The 20,786-nt window shown below is 42.8% G+C and overlaps 1 protein-coding gene across 1 annotated transcript in view; it reads right to left on the bottom strand.

Moving 5' to 3' along the window:
* Positions 1-531: 531 nt before the first annotated feature.
* CCAR1 (cell division cycle and apoptosis regulator 1) overlaps positions 532-20,786 on the bottom strand; it is a 76,912-nt gene continuing 56,657 nt past the window's right edge. The window contains 7 exon segments of the mRNA XM_031652234.1: positions 532-886; positions 2,042-2,247; positions 3,612-3,797; positions 3,903-4,023; positions 5,567-5,713; positions 6,034-6,116; positions 19,968-20,079. Of these exon segments, the coding sequence (XP_031508094.1) occupies positions 827-886; positions 2,042-2,247; positions 3,612-3,797; positions 3,903-4,023; positions 5,567-5,713; positions 6,034-6,116; positions 19,968-20,079 (915 nt within the window). The 3' untranslated portion in view covers positions 532-826.

Raw genomic sequence — 20,786 nt, 5'->3', positions numbered from 1 at the left:
TTTTTTTTTTTGAGATGGAGTTTCATTCTTGTTGCCCAGGCTGGAGTGCAGTTGCAGGACCTCGGGTGACTGCAACCTCCGCCTCCTTGGTTCAAGTGATTCTCCTGCCTCAGCCTCCCAAGTAGCTGGGATTATAGGCACCCACCACCATGCCCAGCTAATTTTTATATTTTTAGTAGAGACGAGGCTTCACCATGTTGGTCAGGCTGGTCTCGAACTCCTAACCTCAGGTGATCCACCCGCCTCGGCCTCCCAAAATGTTGGGATTACAGTCATGTAATCCCACCATAGGCCACCGTGCCCGGCCTAAACTGAATTTTTAATGAATGCTTACTGATCAAGAGGGGATTTTTTGGTGATGAGTTAAAAAAAATCTGTTTCAAAAAACGTGCAAAAATTAAGCATCATGCTATTTTATGATTTTGACTGAAATTTTAACATATGAACTAAAAATTTTAAAACCTAATAATTCTATAAATAAAATTAAAAATTTCTAGGCATTTTTATAAAAGAAATTTGGTAATTAAATACTACAGTCAATTAAACTGATGAACTTTATTGGAGTTAAAACTATAACAAAGTTCATCCTAAAACACTTTGCAATGCAAAATTATTTCACTCGAGGAGTGTTTAATAATTTGAAGGCTAGGAATTACAAGCAATTTTCAAAAGCAGAAACTCACATTCATAAAACTTTATACATCATTTGAACTAAAAGACATGTATACTAATAAAATCAAACATGCATCACCTTCAAACATTCTTATATCATGATTTTTATATATTACATTATTTAACACCATTCCTCATCACTACATGGATTTTATCATACACTTGCACCATTCTCCTTGGATTTTTGATCTTTGTCTTCATTCTTTACATTATCCTGTAAGACAACAGAGAAGGAAAAAGTACATTTTACTAGATTCTCTTAAATGTTACTTTGATATTAGAGTATAATGATATTCAGTTTGGTATACTTTTTTCTAGTGATAAAGAACAATAAATTAATTTTAATATCTTAAAATTAATGGTGACGAAGTATTTACCTCAATTCTGCCCAAGAATAAATGGGGTCTAAAAATGCAGTGAATGGGGCAGGTGTGGTGGCACATGCCTGTAATCTCAGCACTCTGAGAGGCCAAGATAGGAGGGCTGCTTAGCCCAGGAGTTGGAAACCAGCCTGGGCAAGATGGTGAAACCCCATCTCTACAAAAAATATAAAAATTAGCTGGATGTGCTGGAGCACACCTGTAGTCCCAGCTAATCAGGAGGCTGAGGTGGGAGGATCACGTGAGCCTGGGAGGCAGAGGCTGCAGTGAGCCAAGACAGCACCACTAACAATCCAGCCTGGGCAAAAGTGCAAGACTCTGTCTCAAAAAAACAAAACAAACAAAACAAAAAACCAAACAACAACAACAACAAGAAAAAAACCACAGAGAAGTGAAGTGAATGGTTTAGTTCAAAATTATACTCTGGATTAAAAAGAAATATAAATGAAATTTGCTTCAAGAAGTCTGTACTCTTAAATCATGCTGACATTCCAACTAAGTTTTAGAAAAACAACATCTTTGGGGAATCACCTTTTTAAAAAAAAAAAAAAAAAAAAGATGGGGTCTCGTTCTGTTGCCCAGGCTAGAGTGCAATGGTGCAAACTAGACTCACTGCAACCTCTGCTTCCCAGGTTCAAGTGATTCTCCTGCCTCAGCCTTCCAGGTAGCTAGGATTACAGGTGCCTGCCACCATGTCTGGCCAATTATTTTTGGATTTTTAGTACACATGGGGTTTCACAATGTTGGCGAGGCTGGACTTGAACTCCTGACCTCAGGTGATCTGCCTGCCTTGGCCTCCCAAAGTGTTGGGATTATAGGTGTGAGCCACTGTGCCTGGCCTGGGAATCACTTTTTACTAATCTCAGGAAGGACAGAATGATTATCATTATTTGCTTTTAGAATAATCACTAAGAGCTTAATAACATTAAAATACATTAAAAGCATCATTTTAAAAACTATGAAAATGTTAAAAATACAAAATTTCTCACCTTCTTGAGAACAGTGTGGATTTCATCCATTACCGTAGATAAGTTTCTGATTGTCTTATTCAGTTGGTTTTCAAATTGTAAATTCATGTTTTCTGAAATCTTTAAGTTTTCTTGTAACTGAGTAAGGTCCTTTTTAACTTCTCTGAGTTCACCAGAGAGACTTTTGTTGGAATTCTCCAAATTTAATATGGTTTTTTCATCTTCATCTGTTTAAAAAAATCCAAAAATTAACATTTTACTTTCTAAAACTTCAAATTTAACAGGTTAAAATATTTAAGCTGTGAAAATAAAAAGCTGACTGAATTCCATAAAATGGCAATGTCTGTCAATTTCACTAGTCATAAAGCACACTGTAATATTCATTATTTATTTACTTTTGAGACCGAGTCTCACTGTTGCACCGGCTTGAGCGAAGTGGCACGATCTTGGCTGGGATTACAGGCACGTGCCACCACACCCAGCTAATTTTTGTATTTTTAGAGATGGGGTTTCACCATGTTGGTCAGGCTGGTCTCAAACTCCTGACCTCAGACAATCCGCCCACCTCGGCTTCCCAAAGTGCTGGGATTATAGGCGGGAGCCACAGTGCCTGGCCTGTTTCATTTACATTTTTAACTTGTATTATTTCAAAACCTATGTTCTATTTTTAGATGATTGTATAGATTAGAGAACACAGACTGGTAAAAACTAAGTGGATGCCAGGCGCGGTAGCGCATGCCTGTAATCCCAGCACTTTGGGAGGCTGAGGTGGGCGGATCAGGAGGTCAGGAGATCGAGACCATCCTAGCTAACATGGTGAAACCCTGTCTCTACTAAAAATACAAAAAATTAGCTGGGCGTGGTGGCACGCACTTGTAGTCCCAGCTACTTGGGAGGCTGAAGCAGGAGAATCACTTGAACCCGGGAGGTGGAGGTTGCAGTGAGATAGCCCCGCTGTACTCCAGCCTGGGTTACAGAGAGAGACTCCGTCTCAAAAAAAAAAAAGTGGAACTAGAAGGTGATTAAAAGGATGCAACAGATAACAATGAACCTGAGAATGCACATGAAGACCTAAGATTCACATAAAGCTAAGCAATTTTATAACCTGAACCAGAAATAATGACAAGTAAAGGTCCTTGCAGAGCGCAGTGGTTCACGCCTGTAATCCCAACATTATGGGAGGCCGAGGTGGGTGATCCCTTGAAGTCAGGAGTTTGAGGCCAGGACCAACATGGTGAAACCCCATTTCTACCAAAAATACAAAAAATAGCTGGGCATGGTGGCACATGCCTGTAATCCCAGCTACTTAGGAGGCTGAGGTGGGAGAATCACTTGGACCTGGGAGGCAGTGGTTGCAGTAAGCTGAGATTGTGCCACTGCACTCCAGCCTGGGTGAGAGTGAGACCCTGTCTTAAAAACAAATAAATAATTAAAAAATTTTAAAAAGTTCCTTCTGTACTTCGATGAAAATATGTGGTATGCATATGCAGATGTGTACACAGGTACGTACATGTGTATGTACATACATAAACACATATACATGTCCCAGCAGGGTGCTAAAAGTATGAACATATCCAATGCTGACCCTTACCTGTTTTTTCTTCTAGTAACTGCAGCTTCTGTTCTACCTCAGCTCTTACTTTTTCGCTCTTTTCCAATTTTTGCAAGAGGCTTCCTACATCTACCATTGCACCATTGTACACAATGAGGCCAACATTTTCTTCCACATCCTTTGATTCCTGCTTTACTGTTGGTGTTGGAAGTAATAGTCTGTTTCCTGTAATATAAAATATTATTTCATAATCACATATTTTCATAAGTTATTTTTCTTCTTTAATTACTGGTATATTTATTAAAAAGCAAAATCTTAACATGCACAGACCTAGCATATCTTCCTGCAATGACTCAGACTCTTCATGGTTCTCTTCATCTTTTGAGGTGTCTGTTAATTTCCGGTAAAAGCAAGACTCACGGAGCACTACTTTATTAAGAAGCTTCTTTACCTGTTATGCATGCAAGTAAACAAAATAAAGAGATGAAAAAATATTTCTCGATTCTCTTAGAAAAACTATGTGTTAATTGTCACTTTCTTTTGAGAAAGAGTCTTGCTCTTGTCGCCCAAACTGGAGTGCAGTGGTGTGATCCCGGCTCACTACAACCTCTGCCTCCCAGGTTCAAGTGATTCTCCTAGCTCAGCCTCCAGAGTAGCTGCAATTACAGGCACCCGCCATCATTCCCGGCTAATTTTTGTATTTTTGGAGAGACGGGGTTTCACCATGTTAGCCAGGCTGGTCTTGAACTCCTGACCTCAGGTGATCCACCCGCCTCGGCCTCCCAAAGTGCTGGGATTACAGGTGTGAGCCACCATGCCCAGCTGTAATTTTCACTTATGATGGAAATCCATGGAATTGAGTAAGATCCAAGTTACTTTTGAAAAAAAAAAACTTCATTGTTAAAAAGTATAACATTGATAAAAATTTATGCACAGGGATGATTTATTATAGCATAGTTGGTAAATCCAAGAAATGAAAACCACCAGCAACGGAGACTAGGTAGGTCAATGATGGTACATCTATATAATGGGTACTGTGCAGCTATAAAAAGAATGAGGCAGGTTTCTATTTTCATGGTAGAATGTATTTACAGAATACTGTGGAATGAAAAAAAAAGAGCCAGTCAAAATGTACAGAATAATTCCATATTTTGTTTATAAAAATGGAACTGAGCTCCTTACAAAAGGATCTAGAATTTTATATATTATAGTCGTAAGGAGTAGAAAAAGAGGGAGAGGGAGAAGGGAAGTGTTTTACAACTGGTTTGTGTTATACTGCTTTATTTATTTATTTTTTTGAGACAGAGCCTTACTCTGTCATCCAGGCTGGCGTGCAGTGGCGCAATCTTGGCTCAGTGCAACTTCCGCCTCCTGGGTTCAAGAGATTCACCTGGGCCGGGCGCGGTGGCTCACGCCTGTAATCCCAGCACTTTGGGAGGCCGAGGCGGGCGGATCACAAGGTCAGGAGATCGAGACCATGGTGAAACCCCGTCTCTACTAAAAATACAAAAAATGAGCCGGGCGCGGTGGCGGGCGCCTGTAGTTCCAGCTACTCGGGAGGCTGAGGCAGGAGAATGGCGTGAACCCAGGAGGCGGAACTTGCAGTGAGCCAGGATCGCGCCACTGCACTCCAGCTTGGGCGACAGAGCGAGACTCCGTCTCAAAAAAAAAAAAAAAAAAAAAGAGATTCACCTGTCTCAGCTTCCCCAGTAGCTGGGATTACAGGCGTGTGCCACCACACTCAGCTAATTTTTGTATTTTTAGTAGATACGGAGCTTCGCCATGGTGGCCAAGCTGGTCTTAAACTCCTGGCCTGAAGTGATCTGCCTGCCTCAGCCTCCCAATCACGCTGGGATTATAGGCGTGAGCCACCACGCTTGGCCTTTATGTTGCTTTAATATATCAAAAAAATCAACGGAGGTTCTATTAACTTTCATTGGAAAAGGTAACTTTTAAAAAATGTTTTCCTTTTAAATATTCACAAGATAGATTACCTGAGCCCGAGAAAGATGTAGTCCAAGAGTATAAAGTATTTCTTCCAAATCCTTTTCAAGAAGGTAACCACAATGACTTTGATCAAAATAAACAAAAGCCATTAACAGATCTCTGTTAACTGTGATCATTTGCGTCTTTTCTTTTTCCTAAGAAAACGGAGAAATAGAAAACATAGTAGCCAAATTTTTTACCCCCGAAAAGTGGGAAACAGAGACTGTGCATAAAATAGCAATAATCTCATAAGACATTTACCTCATCCTAGCTAAAATGAGTTAATCTGGTATATGAATATGAGAGAAAGGAATCAGACATACTAGTTATCTGACATAGCCACAAAAAAAAAACTGACAGAATTTTACTTAGTGGTAATATAGATGTATAAGGACTAATAAACTTCACAACTGTGTTATGTTGAGATGATGTAAGATATCACCGTATTATAAAGAATACAGTATTCAATAAACACCTTATCTTTAGAGGGCCTCTCCTTGCAGTGTCTGTTGATATCTCTTTTGTCATCTCGTTTGGTCATTTCTTCCTCATCCCTATCTGTAAAATAAATATAACAGTGGCAAAAAAGTCATTAACACACATATTTTCAAGTTGGGCACAGTGGCACATGACTGTTATCCCAGCTACTCAGGAGGGCCAGGCGTTCGAGGGTGTAGTGAGCTATGACTGTACCACTGCACTCCAGCCTGGGTGACAGATCAAGACCTTGTCTTTTAAACAACAACAACAACAAAAAAATAAAGAGAAAACCTTATGCTAAAACATACATGAACCTTGATAACAGGCTAAGTAAAAGAAGCCAGTCACAAAAAAATCACTTATTATGTGATTCCATTTATATGAAATGTCCAGAATATCTACAGAAACAAAAAGCAGACTAATGGTTGCCTAGGACTGAAGAGGTTCAGGGAAGATGGAGAGTGACTGCTAATGAATAACCTCTGCACTCAGCCTGGGTGAAAAGGGAGACCCTATGTGATACTGTTTGATAGCATTTGAAACATAGAATGACCTCTATTAAAATTAAAGTCAATCACTGGGCACAGTGGGTCATGCCTGTAATCCCAACACTCTGGGAGCCCGAGGCAGGTAGATGACTTAAGGTCAGGAGTTTGAGACCAGCCTGGCCAACACGGTGAAACCCCGTCTCTAAAAACACAAAAATCAGTTGGGTATGGTGGCGTGTGCCTGTAGTCCCAGCTACTCAGGAGGCTGAGGCTGGAGAACTGTGTAAACCTGGAAGGCAGAGGTTGCAGTGAGCCGAGATTGCGCCACTGCACTCCAGCCTGAGCAACAGGGCAAGACTCCATCTCATAAACATATAAATAGAACCAATCCCCTCCAATACTGCCACTGCTTAAGTTTACGTAATATTATAAATCCTTTGTTATTTCAACAATGTTAACAGCATCTTCACAGAAGTAGACTGCATCTCAAAAAGACATTGTCTTTGCTCATCCATAAGAAGCAATCATCTATTTAGTTTATCCTGGTATTGCAGCAGTTCCATCCCATCTTCAGGCTGCATTTCTAATTTGAGTTCTCTTGCTCTATCCCACCTGCAGTTATTCCCTCTACTGAATTACTGAACCCTTCAAAGTCATCCATGAGAATTTTTAGTAGAGTTGGGGTTTCAGTATGTTGGCCAGGCTGGTCTCAAACTCCTGGTCTCAAGTAATCCATCCGCCTTGGCCTCCTAAAGTGCTGGGATTACAGGTGTGAGCCACTGCATCAGGCCAATAATTGAAATCAATTTCATACAACCTACTGTTTTTTTGTTTTGAGACGGAGTTTCACTTCTGTCGTCCAGGCTGGAATGCAATGGCATGATCTTGGCTCAATGCAACCTCCGCCTCCCAGGTTCAAGTGATTCTCCTGCCTCAGTCTCCCGAGTAGCTGGGATTACAGATGTCTGCCAGCACACCTGGCTAATTTTTGTATTTTTTAGTAGAGACGGGGTTTCACTATGTTGGTTAGGCTAGTCTCAAATTCCTGACCTCAGGTGATCCACCCACGTTGGCCTCCCAAAGCTCTGGGATTACAGGTGTGAGCCACTGCTCCCGGCCCAAACTACTGTTAATGTTGATATTTTTACCTTCTCCCATGAACCACGAATGTTTCTAATGTCATCTAGAATGGTCAATCCTTTCCAGATTTTCAACTTACTCTCCCCAAACCCATCAGAGGAAATAATATATACTATGGTAGCAAGAGCCTTAGGAAATGCATTTTTTGGCCGGGTGTGGTGGCTCACACCTGTAATCCTAACACTTTGTGGGGCTGAGGCAGGAGTATCGCTTGATCCCAGGAGTTTAGCACCAGCCCGGGCAACAAAGACAGACCCTGTCTCTAAAAAGCAAAAAAAAAAGTAAATTTAAAAAGGAAATGTATTTCATAAAAAGAAAGACTTGAAAGTTGAGGGCGGGCACAGTGGCTCACACCTGTAATGCCAGCACTTTGGGAGGCCACGGTGGGCGGGGATCACTTTAGGTCAGGAGTTTGAGACCAGCCTGCGAACATGGTGAAATCCTGCCTGTATTAAAAATACAGCAATCAGGCCGGGCATGGTGGCTCACGCCTGTAATCTCAGCATTTTGGGAGGCCAAGGCAGGCGGATCATGAGGTCAGGAGATCGAGACCATCCTGGCTAACACAGTGAAACCCTGTCTCTACTAAAAATACAAAAAACTACTCGGGAGGCTGAGGCAGGAGAATGGCGTGAACCCGGGAGGCAATGCTTGCAGTGAGCGGAGATCGCGCAACTGCACTCCAGCCTGGGCAACAGAGCAAGACTCCGTCTCAAAAAAAAAAAAAAAACAACAGAAATCAGCTGGGCATGGTGGCTCATGCCTGTAATCCCAGCTACTTGGGAGGATGAAGTGGGAGATAACTTGAGTCCAGGAGGTCCAAGGCTGGACTGAGCCATGATCATGCCACTGCATTCCAGCCTGCATGACAGAGTGAGACCCTGTCTCAAAAAAAAAAAAAAAAGAGTAGTGAAATTACCTCTTTGATCCAAGGGCTGCAGAATAGATGATGCAGCCATGAAACATTAATCTCCTTGTACATCTCCATCAGAGCTCTGGGTGACTAGGTGTGGTGTCAGTGAGAAATAATATTTTGAAAAGAATCTTTTTTTCTTAGCAGATCTCAAGAGTGGGCTTAAAATATTTAGTAAAAACGTTGGTTACATGATAAAGGAGTAAAAAAAATTCAGTAAGCATTGCTGTAAAGAGTTGTCATTCTGACATTGTTGTTCTGTTTCTAGGGCACAGGTATGGTAGGTTCAGCATAATTTTTAAGGGGTTTATGATTTTTGGAATGGTAAATGAGTACCGGCTTCAGCTTAAAGTCACAAGCTGCATTAGCCCTAACAAGAGAGCCAACTTGTCCTTTGAAGCTGGGTACTGACAGCTCTTCTCTAGCTGTGAAAGTCTTAAGATGGCATCTTCAGCCAATGGAAGAAGGCTGTTTTGTCTCCATTGAAAACTTATTTAGCAAAACCACTTTCATCAATTATCTTAGCTTCTACATAAGCACTTGCTGTTTCAATGTGCCTTTTTTTTTTTACCCCCCACAAGAGGCAGGGTCTTGCTCTGTTAACCAGGCTTGAGTGCAGTGGCGTAATCATAGCTCACTGCAGCCTTAAATGCCTGGGCTCAAGCAATCCTCCCACCTCAGCAACTACGTCGTATTTTTACCTTATGGTTGCTTTCCTTAAACCTCATGAATCCACCACTGGTAGCCTCAAACTTTTTTCTACAGCTTCTTCATCTTTCTCAGCCTTTACAGAATTGAAGAGAGTTAGGGCCTTGTTCAGAATTAGGCTTTGCCTTAAGGGAATGTTGTGGCTGGTGTGACCTTCTATTCTGACCCCTAAAACTCTCTCCTTACAGCAATAAAGCTGTTTCATTTTCTTACCATTTGGATGTTCACTGGAGTAGCACTTTTAATTTCCTTCAATAACCTTTCCTTTGCACTCACAACATGGCTAACTGATGCAAAAAACTTAGCTTTTGGCCTATCTCAACTTTCAACATGCCTTCTTCACTCACCTTAATGATTTTGAAGTTTCACTTGAACACTAGAAGGCGATTTTGGTTTTTTTCTTTGTTATTATGATTATTATTTTTGAGACAGAGTCTTGCCCTGTTGCCCAGGCTGGAGTACAGTGGCACAATCATGACTCACTGCAACCTCGACCTCTTGGGCTCAACAGATCCTCCTACCTCAGCCTCTGAAAGTATCTGGGACCACAGGTGCATGTTACCACACCCAGCTAATTTTATTTATTTTTATAGAGATGGAGTATCACTATGTTGCAGATGCTGGTCTTTAACTCCTAGCCTCAAGTGATCCTACCTCTTTATCCTCCCAAAGTGCTGGTATTACAGGCATGAGCCACTGAGCCCAGCCCAATTATTAATTGGCCTAATTTCTCTTTTTGTTTGGAGATGGAGTCTTGCTCTGTCGCCCAGGCTGGAGTGCAGTGGCATAATCTCAGCTCACTGTAACCTGCCTCCTGGGTACGAGAGATTCTCCTGCCTCAGCCTCCCAAGTAGCTGGGATTACAGGTGCCCACCACCATGCCCAGCTAATTTTTATATTTTTAGTAGAGACGGGGTTTTACCATGTTTGGCCATGATGGTCTCGAACTTCTGATCTCAGGTGATCTGCCCACCTCGGCCTCACAAAGTGCTGGGATTACAGGTGTGAGCCACTGCACCCGTAATTGGTCTAATTTCTTTTCTTTTCTTTTTTGAGACAGAGTCTCACTCTGTCACCCAGGCTGGAGTGCAGTGGCATGATCTCAGGTCATTGCAACCTCCGCCTCTCTAAGTTCAAACAATTCTCATGCCCTCAGCCTCCCGAGTAGCTGGTATTACAAGCGTGCACCACCACACCTGGCTATTTTGTGTATTTTTAGTAGAGACAGGGTTTCGCCATGTTGGCCAGGCTGGTTTCAAACTCCTGACCTCAAATGATCCACTCGCCTCAGCCTCCCAAAGTGCTGAGATTACAGGCGTGAGCCACCATGCCTGGCACAACTGGCCTAATTTCAATATTTTGTCTCAGGGACTAGGGAGGCCCAATAAGTGGGACAGAGACAGGGGAATGGCAGGTTGGTAGAGTGATTAGAACACAAACAATATTCATAATTAAGCTCATCATCTTCTATGGGCACAATTCGAGGTGCACCAAAACATGTATAACAGTATTATCAAAGATCACTGATCACAGATCACCAAAACAGACAGAGTAATAATGAAAAAGTTGGAAATACTGTAAGAATTACCAAAATGTAACAGAAAGTCAAAGTGGCACATGCTGTTGGAAAAGTGGTGCTGATAGTCTTGCTTGGCATAAGGCACTATCTGTGCAGCACAATAAAGTGCAGTATAAAAAAAACCAAAGCATGCCTATACTTTAAAGTGTCTAATTGTATGGCATGTGAATTACATTTCAATAAAGGTGTAATTTTTTACTTAATAAAAAATTAAGCAAATGTTCTAATGGCTGCGTGTGGTAGGTCATACCTGTAATCCCATCACTTTGGGAGGGAAGCAGGAGGATGGCTTAAGGCCAGGAGTTTGAGATCAGCCTGGGTAACACAGTGAAACGATATCTCTACAAAAAATTTAAAAATTAGCCAGGTGTGGTGGTGCACACCTGTAGTCCTACCTACTCAGGGAACTAAGGTGGGAGAACTGCACAAGCCAGGAGTTCAACGCAGCAGTGAGCCAAGAGCGTGCTACTGCCCAGCCTAGGCAACAGAGTAAGACTGTCTCAAAAAAGAAAGAATGAAAGGGAATTTCTCCTTCGAACCTAGTCATTTACTTATTTTTGATGATTGAAAAATATGCTCACAATATAACCCACATTATTTGAGTATTTATCTTGAGAGCTATCACTTTCAAAACTGTCTCATCCAAAACTTATATTTTTGAAATAACTTTTGAAACATTCAAGCAGTATTTGTTCATCACAGAAAATAAATCAATCCCACCACATAAAATGAAATTAGTGATCGTGTCCTATTTTTTCCCCATATATACACACTTATCAACATTAAATTTATTTATAGGAACTTACTATCTACAAAACCCCTTTAAAAATCTTTTTCCATGGCACTACACTTCTCCAAGTTTTCTTCAATGGGTGCAGAGAATTTTAACTGCATGACAATATTACCAAAGTGCAATTTAATAATTGTCTATTCCTATTTAGATTCAGTCCACATTTTTATTTTATAATAAATTATGGAATGATCACTCATGTTGAGTTTTAAAGAATATGGCTAATTCACATTTCCAAATTTCTGTTCAGAAAAGGTATAACAATGTACAGCCCCAAAGAAGAGTGATGAAAGTGTAACTCCTTTTACCCTTGTTAAACTGTGTTACCTTTCATTTAAAACTTTAATTTTCATTAACTTGATAAGCAAAAGATAGGCCGGGCCGGGCGCGGTGGCTCAAGCCTGTAATTCCAGCACTCTGGGAGGCCGAGACGGGCGGATCACGAGGTCAGGAGATCGAGACCATCCTGGCTAACACGGTGAAACCCCGTCTCTACTAAAAAATACCAAAAACTAGGCCGGGCAGGTGGCGTGGTGCCTGTAGCCCCAGCTACTCGGGAGGCTGAGGCAGGAGAATGGCTTGAACCCGGGAGGCGGAGCTTGCAGTGAGCTGAGATCCCGCCACTGCACTCCAGCCTGGTGACAGAGGAGATCCGCCCAAAAAAAAAAAAAAAAAAAAAAAAAAAAAGAAAAAGAAAAAGATAGGCCGGATGCACCACCAGGGGATCCCAACACACCTTGGGAGCAGCTAAGGTGGGCAGATCACCTGAGGTGGGAGTTTGAGATCAGCCTGGCCAACATGGTGAAACCCCATCTCTACTAAAAAACAAAAATTAACTGGGCACAGTGGTGCATGTCTGTAATCTAAGCTAATCAGGAAGCTAAGGGCACGAGAATCGCTTGAACCTGGGAGATGGAGGTTGTAGTGAGCCAAGATCACGCAACGACACTCCACACAATGGTAAGAGCAAAACTCTGTCTCAAAAAAAAAAAAAAAAAAAAAAGTATCTTATGGCTATCTCCTCTCCTAATTACTAACAAAATTCAACACCATTTAATACATTTACTGGTACTGTATTTTCACGTTATAATTCCGCTTTTGTACTGGAAAAAGTGTGGTCTCGGACAGGCGCAGTGGCTCATGCCTGTAATCCCAGCACTCTGAGAGGCCAAGGCAGGCGGATCACAAAGTCAGAAGTTCAAGACCAGCCTGGCCAATATGGTGAAACCCCGTTTCTACTAAAAATACAAAAAAATTAGCCAGATGTGGGCCTGTGATCCCAGCTACTCGGGAGGCTGAGGCAGGAGAACTGCTTGAACCCAGGAGGCAGAGGTTGGAGTGAGCTGAGATCGCACCAGCGCACTCCAGCGTGGTGACAGAGCAAGACTCCGTCTCAAAAAACAAACAAACAAGAGTAGTCTCCAGGAAACTTAACAGGATCATGAGATATAAAATATAAGAAAAGTGGTAAAACAGAAGCAAGCGGCAATTAGAAACTCCAGGGAAACAAACAAAAAAGAACTATAATCCTATCGACATATATTTAGAACCTATAAAATTATTTAGACTGTTCAGGAACTTGGAATATATATTAACAAAGAACACAGAGAAAAATCTCTTCTACTTACATAAGAGCTTTTATTCAAGGGTAGGGGTAGGGGGAGTCAGGCAACAAGCAAAATAAAGAGTATGTAATAAAATAGGTCATAAATTCTGTGGGAAAAACAAAGGGGAAGGATAAGAGACCAGAAATGCGCAGTAAGGGAGGGCAGAAGACTGCAATTTTACATAAAGTAGGGTGCAGAACAGGCTTCACTGACAAAGTGATACTTGAGCAGTCTTCATATATGAGAAATTAAGGAAGGTGGATCTCCAGGAAAGACCCTGCTAGCAGAAAGAACTGCCCATGTAAACCTCCTAACATAGGAGCATATGTGATGGGTCCAGTCTTCTCAAGAACAGGGGATAAGAGATGTAATTGGAGACATGATGTGGTAGAGTCCTGTAAGTCATTGTGAGCACTAGCTTTTTCTTTTTTCTTTTCTTTTGAGATGGAGTCTCGCTGTGTCACCCAGGCTGGAATATAGTGACACAATCTTGGCTCACTGCAACCTCCGACTCCCGGGTTCAAGCGATTCTCCTGCCTCAGCCTCCTGAGTATATGGGATAACAGGCATGTGCCACCACGCCTAGCTAATTTTGTATTTTTAGTAGAGATGGGGTTTCACCACGTTGGTCAGACTGGTCTCGAACTCCTGACCTTGTTATCCGCCTGCCTTGGCCTCCCAAAGTACTGGGATTACAGGCATGAGCCACTGCACCTGGCCTTCTATTCTTTTTCAGACAGGGTCTCGCGCTTTATTGTCCAGGCTGGAGTGCAGTAGTGTGATCACTGCTCACTGCAACCTCTGCCTCCCAGGCTCAAGTGATCCTACAAGATCACACTCCTGAGTAGCTGGGATTACAGGCATGCCACCAAGCCCAGATAAATTTTTATTTTCTGTAGAGACAGGGTGTCGTCTTATGTTGCTCAGGCTGGTCTTGAACTCCTGAGCTCAAGTGATCTGAACAGTGGCTTTTTTTTTTTTTTCTTTTTGAGGCGGAGTCTTGCTCTGGCCAACGGGGCTGGAGTGCAGTGGCGGGATCTCAGCTCACTGCAAGCTCCGCCTCACGGGTTCGCCCATTCTCCTGCCTCAGCCTTCCCAGTAGCTGGGACTGGCCATGCAGCCGCCCGGCGGATTTTTTTTGTATTTTTTAGTAGAGGCGGGGTTTCACCATGTTAGCCAGGATGGTCTTGATCGCCTGACCTTGTGATCCGCCCGTCTCGGCCTCCCAAAGATGCTGGGATTACAGGCTTGAGCCACCCTTGACCTTTTTTTTTTGAGGCCAGGTCGGCGCTGTCGCCCAGGCTGGAGTGCGAGTGGCGGATCTCAGCTCACTGCTGGCTCAGCCTCCCGAGGTTCAGCCATTCTCCTGCCTCCAGCGCTCCACAGTAGCTGGGACTACAGGCTGCACGCCCGGCTATTTTTGTGTTTCTTAGTAGGGGAGCGGGGGTTTCACCGTGTTAGCCAGGATGGTCTCGATCTCCTGACCTGCGTGATCCGCCCATCGGCCTCCCCAGAAGTGCTGGGATTACAGGCGAGCCACGGCGCCCGGCCTTTTTTTTTTTTTTTTGAGACAAGAGTCTTGCTCTGTCACCCAGGCTGGAGTGCAGGGGCGCAACCTCAGCTTACTGCACAACCTCCTCCTTCTGTATTCAAGTGATTCTTATGCCTCAGCCTCTAGAGCAGCTGGGATTACAGGCGTGCGCCACCACGCCCAGCTAATTTTTTGTATTTTTAGTAAAGACAGGGTTTCACCATGTTGGCCAGCCTAGTCTGGGACTCCTAGCCTCAAATTATCTGCTTCAGCCTCCCAAAGTGCTGAGATTACAGGTGTGAACCACCATGCCCAGCCGGAATAGTGGCTTTTTCTATGAGGTAAAAATAATGGGGATACACTGGAAGAATTTGAACAAAAGGGCCGGAGGCGGTGGCTCATTCCTGTAATCCCAGTACTTTGGGAGGCTGAGGCAGGTGGAACCCGAGGTCAGGAGATCGAGACGATCCTGGCTAACATGGTGAAACCCTGTCTCTACTAAAAATACAAACAATTATTAGCCAGGCCTGGTGGCGGGCGCCTGTAGTTCCAGCTACTCGGGAGGCTGAGGTGGGAGAATGGCGTGAACCCAGGAGGCGGAGCTTGCAGTGAGCTGAGATCGCGCCACTGCACTCCAGCCTGGGCGACAGAGCGAGAATCCGTCTCCGAAAAAAAAAAAAAAAGAACAAAAACACCCGAGGAATTTGAACAAAAGAATGAAATAAATTCTAAATTTTGCAAAAATCATTCTGGCAATTGTATTGAGAAACTTCAGTGTAGAGGGGAGGAAACATGGAAACAGGTTAGGGGTCTATTAATATAATCTAGGAAAGAGATAATGTGGCTTGGATTATAGTCAAATTAGTGGAATTGGTAAGAAGTGGACTGATTCTGGATAAGTTATGAAAACAGAGCAAATATGACTTTCTGATTGGAAGTAGGGTATCGCAGAAAGAAAGGAGTCAAGGATGACTCCTGGGTTTTAGCCTGAACAATTAGAAAGATGGAGTTGTCGTTAAATGAGATGGCTGGCAAAGACTAAGGTTGTAGGATTTGTGTATGTTTTCTTTCTGGTTAAGGGGTTAGCAGCAGTTTAGTTTCAGACATAATGATTTTGAAATGCCAGATAACTAAGTGGAGGTGTCAAGTAGACAGTTCAGTATGGGAGACTGGGAGGGAAGTCTGATATGAGATAGAAATTTGAGGCTTGGAACATCCTTGTAATCCCAGCACTTTGGGAGGCCAAGGCAGAGGATTGCTTGAAGCCAAGGAGTTCAAGACCAGCCTGGGCAACATACTGAGACCCCATCTCTACAAAAAATTAAACAGCTGGGTGCAATGGCATGCACCTGTAGTCCCAGCCACTCAGGAGGCTGAGGAGGAAGATTGATTGAGCCTGGAAGTTTGAGGCTGCAGTGAGCTATGACCATACCACTGTATTCCAGCCTGGGTGACAGACCCTGCCTTTTTCTTTTTTACAGATGGAGTGTTGCTCTTGCTGCCCAGGCTGCAGTACAATGGCGTGATCTCGGCTCGCTGCAACCTCTGCCTCCTGGGTTCAAGTGATTCTCCTGCCTCAGCCTCCCGAGTAGCTGGGATTACAGGCATCCGCCACCATGCCCAGAAATTTTTTTGTATTTTTAGGGGGTTTCACTATGTTGGTGAGGCTGGTCTCGAACTCCTGACCTCAGGTGATCCACCCACATGGGCCTCCCAAAGTGCTGGGATTACAGGTGTGAGCCACTGCGCCCGGCCCAACTCTAGATCTCTTAAAAAAAAAAAAAAAAAAAAAAACTAGAAATTTGAGAGAATTAACAGTATATAGATAGTATTTAAAGCTAGAAAAATGGATGAAACCAACATCAAAGGAGTGAAAGGAAAAAATAAACTAAGGCTGGGCCAGGGTCAGTGGCTCCCACGCCTATAAACCCAGCTCTTTGTGGGGCTGAGGCAGGTCAATCACGAGGTCAGGAGATTGAGACCATCCTGGCCAACATGGTGAAACCCCATCTCTACCAAAAAACACAAAAATTAGGCTAGGCATAGTGGCCCATGTCTGTAACCCTAGCACTTTGGGAGGCCAAGGTGGGCAGATCACCTGGTCAGGAGTTCAAGAACAGCCTGGCCAACATGGTAAAACCCCATCTCTACTATAAATACAAAAATTAGCGGGCAACAGAGTGAGACCCCATCTCAAAAAACAAAAAGCAAAACAAAACAAAAAAAATAGAAAAAGTAGCTGGGTGTGGTGGCACACATCTGTAGTCCCAGCTACTCGGAAGGCTGAGGCAGGAGAATTGCTTGAAACTGGGAGGCAGAGGTTGCAGTGAGCCGAGATCACGCCACTGCACTCCGGCCTGGTGAGAGCCAGACTCTGTCTCAAAAAAAAAAAAAAAAAGGGGGGGGCTGACAGCTGGAACACTAACAAAATAATGGGAATACTGTTTAATGATTTAACTAAAGCAACAATAAAATAATACTGGGTGTACAGGGGAGAGAAAATGGGGCTGTAAAAAGGGCTTAAGTCTTCATTAAGCAAAGCAAGTAAAGAAGATAAATACTGCTATAAGAATATTATGTCATTGCTACTGAGTTATATTAAGGCAAATAAGAGGAAGATATTACATAAGTATTAATAGATGCTGTTATGACCTTATTTTCTTAGATGTGATTATGGAATTGTGGTTATTTCAGAGCACATTTTGTTTTCTTAGGCAAATTGAAGAATTCATATGTTAAATTGGGTTACAAAAACAAAACAAGACAAATATTAACAATTATTGAATCAAAGTTGATGAATACATAGGTGTTCACTGCACTATCAGCATGGCTTTTCATCAAACAATATTAAAAGCAGTCACGAGTGGTGGCTCAAGCCTGTAATCCCAGCACTGGGAGGCGAGGCGAGGCGGGATCGCGAGGTCAGGAGATGGGGGAGCCATTCACAGCTAATCGGGGAGAAACCCTCTACTAAAAAATACAAAAACTAGCTGGTGAGGTGGTGAGGGCACCTGTAGTCCCAGCCTTTCCGGGGAGGCTGGGGAGGACTGGTGACCGGGGCCGGGCTTGCAGTGAGGCGAGATCCGGCCACTGCACTCCAGCCTGGGGCGACAGAGCGAGACTCCCGTCTCAAAAACGACATGGTAGAGAAATGTAAGGGAGCAAACAAAAAATACCATAAGTAAAAATAATTACCAGAGACACAAACTGAAAATAAAAAAACCAAAAAGAACTCTTATAATTTTCTATATCAGAAAAATATAATTTTTTTAAAAGCCACAAATCTACCTGGAAAAGAACAGGTAAGGTATTCAGAGTCCCTTTATAGGTATTTAATCGCTGATGTCTATGGTCAGAGCATCTACTGTATAGTATTTTAAATGTCACCACATGGTACCAAAGTCTGTCTTATAAAACTTAGGCAAAAGGTATACGGGTGTTTATTACCATTAGTCTTTAAACTCTGTATGTACTCCTTTGCATTATGATAATCTTTGTTAAACAAAATGCCCAAATTAGTTTCTCTTTTTTTTTCCTTTTTTCTTTTTTTTTGAGATGGAGTCTCCCTCAGTCGCCCTGGCTGGAGTGCAATGGCACGATCTCGGCTGGCTGCAACCTCTGTCTCCCGAGTTCAAGCCATTCTCCTGCCTCAGCCTCCCCAGTAGCTGGGATTACAGGCGCGTGCCCGGCTAATTTTTTGTATTTTTAGTAGAGATGGGGTTTCACTATGTTGGCCAGGCTGGTCTTGAACCCCTGACCTCAGGCGATTCCCCCGCCTTGACCTCCCAAAGTGCTGAGATTATAGGCATGAGCTAGCACGCCCAGCCCCGAATTAGTTTTCTAAAGAATATATTCAGTGGCATGAATCTGGGAGGTGGAGGAGCTTGATCGTGCCACTGCACTCCAGCCTGGGTGACAGAGTGAGACTCCGTCTCAAAAAAAAAAAAAAAAAAAAAAAAAAGAATATATATATTCAGGACAGGCATGTAGCTCATGCCTATAATCCCTACATTTTGGGAAGGTGATGTGGGCAGATTCCTTGAACTCAGTATTTCAAGACCAGCCTGGGCAACAAAGTGAGACCCTGTGCCTATGAAAAACTTAAAAATTAGGCTGGGCACAGTGGCTCACGCCTGTCATCCCAGCACTTTGGGAGGCCAAGGTGGGGAGTTTGAGACCAGTCTGACCAACATGGAGAAACCCCATCTCTACTAAAAATACAAAATTAGCCGGGTGTGGTGGCGCATGCCTGTAATCCCAGCTACTCAGGAGGTTGAGGCAGGTGAATCACTTGAACCCGGGAGGCGGAGGTTGCGGTGAGCTGAGATAGCGCCATTGCACTCCAGCCTGGGCAACAGAGCAAGACTCTGTCTGAAAATAAATAAATAACTAAATAAAAATAAAAATTAGCTGGGAATGGTGGCAAGCACCTGTTGTCGCAGTTACTCCAGGGACTGAGGTGAGAGGATCATACTGAGCCTGGCAGATCGAGGCTGCAGTGAGCTGTGAGCATGCCACAGTACTCTAGCCTGGGTAATACAGTGAGAACCCGGTCTCAACAAAAAAATAAGCAATTATTATATGAAACATCAGGGACTATTATACTTTTTTTTTTTTTGAGACAGGGTCTTACTCTATTGCCCAGACTGGAGTGCAAGGGCACAATCTTGGCTCACCACAACCACGTCCGCCTCCCATGCTCAAGTGATTCTCCTGCCTCAGCCTCCAGAGTACCTGGGATTATGGGCATGTGCCACTACCCCCTGACTAGTTTTTGTATTTTTAGTAGAAATGGGGTTTCACCATGTTGGCAAGGCTGTACTTGAACTCCTGACCTCAAATTATCCACCTGCCTTATACTCCCAAAGTGCTAGGATTACAGGTGTGAGCCACCATGCCTGTCCTATTATACCTTTTATGGCACAGCTTAAGCACCATATTCAAGGAAATTTGTTCTGAGTATTAATTATATATGAGACATAGGATAATTAGTAATAAATATGTCTTAAAACAATCTTCTCACCTAAAAATTAGAAAAATTTTCCCACTGAAGAGTATGTTACTCTTTCTATTCTAAAGAAAAAAATATTAAATGTATAGATTTCAGCGATATGTCACCAAACAAAAAATGTATTCTTAACTCTAAGAAATAATAAATAAATTTCAATCATACCATCTTCTTCATCTTCAGCTTCTTCTGCTTCCATAGGGTCATATTCATCTTGATTGCTGTCTTCTTCAGTTTCATCGTCATCCTTAGAATCATCTTTTCTTTTATCTTCTTTCTGTAAATTAAAATGCCTTTATTTATTTACTTATTTTTAGAAGATGGGGTTTTGCCATATTGCCCAGGCTGGTCTCCAGCTCCTGGGTTCAAGCGATCCACTGGCCTGGACCTTCTGAAGGGGTAGAATTATAGGCGTCAGCCACTATAGCCAGCAGTTATATTATTATTATACAATCATAACAATTATTATATATTATTACACACACACACACACACACACATCTATATATATATATATATTTTTTTGAGATGGAGTCTGGCTCTGTCACCCAGACTGCAGTGCAGTGGTGTGATTGCCCTATACTGCAACCTCCGCCTCCCGGGTTCAAGTGATCCACCCACCTCAGCTTCCCAAAGTGCTGGGATTACAGGTGTGAGCCACTGCGCCTGGCTTAAAATGGTTGTAAATTAAGCAAGAAATCTCATCAAACATTAAATTACTAAAACTGAAAAATAGTAAATCCACTAAAGTTATTCAAAAGTTTTACATTGTAAATTACTATTTTGTTTGTTTGTTTGTTTTGAGACACAGCCTCACTCTGTTGCTCAGGCTGGAGTGTAGTGGCACAATCTGGGCTTACTGCAGCCTCCAACTCCTGGTTTCAGGCAATCCTCCTGCCTCACCCTCCCAAATAGCTGGGACCTCAGGGACATGACCATGTCCAGCTAATTTCTGTAATTTTTGTAGAGAGGGGGTTTCACCAT

Source organism: Papio anubis, chromosome 11 (assembly GCF_008728515.1).
Source record: "Papio anubis isolate 15944 chromosome 11, Panubis1.0, whole genome shotgun sequence".
Lineage (NCBI taxonomy): Eukaryota > Metazoa > Chordata > Mammalia > Primates > Cercopithecidae > Papio > Papio anubis.
The sequence above is the reverse complement of the archived record's forward strand: the minus strand, read 5'-3'. Positions and strand labels throughout refer to the sequence as shown.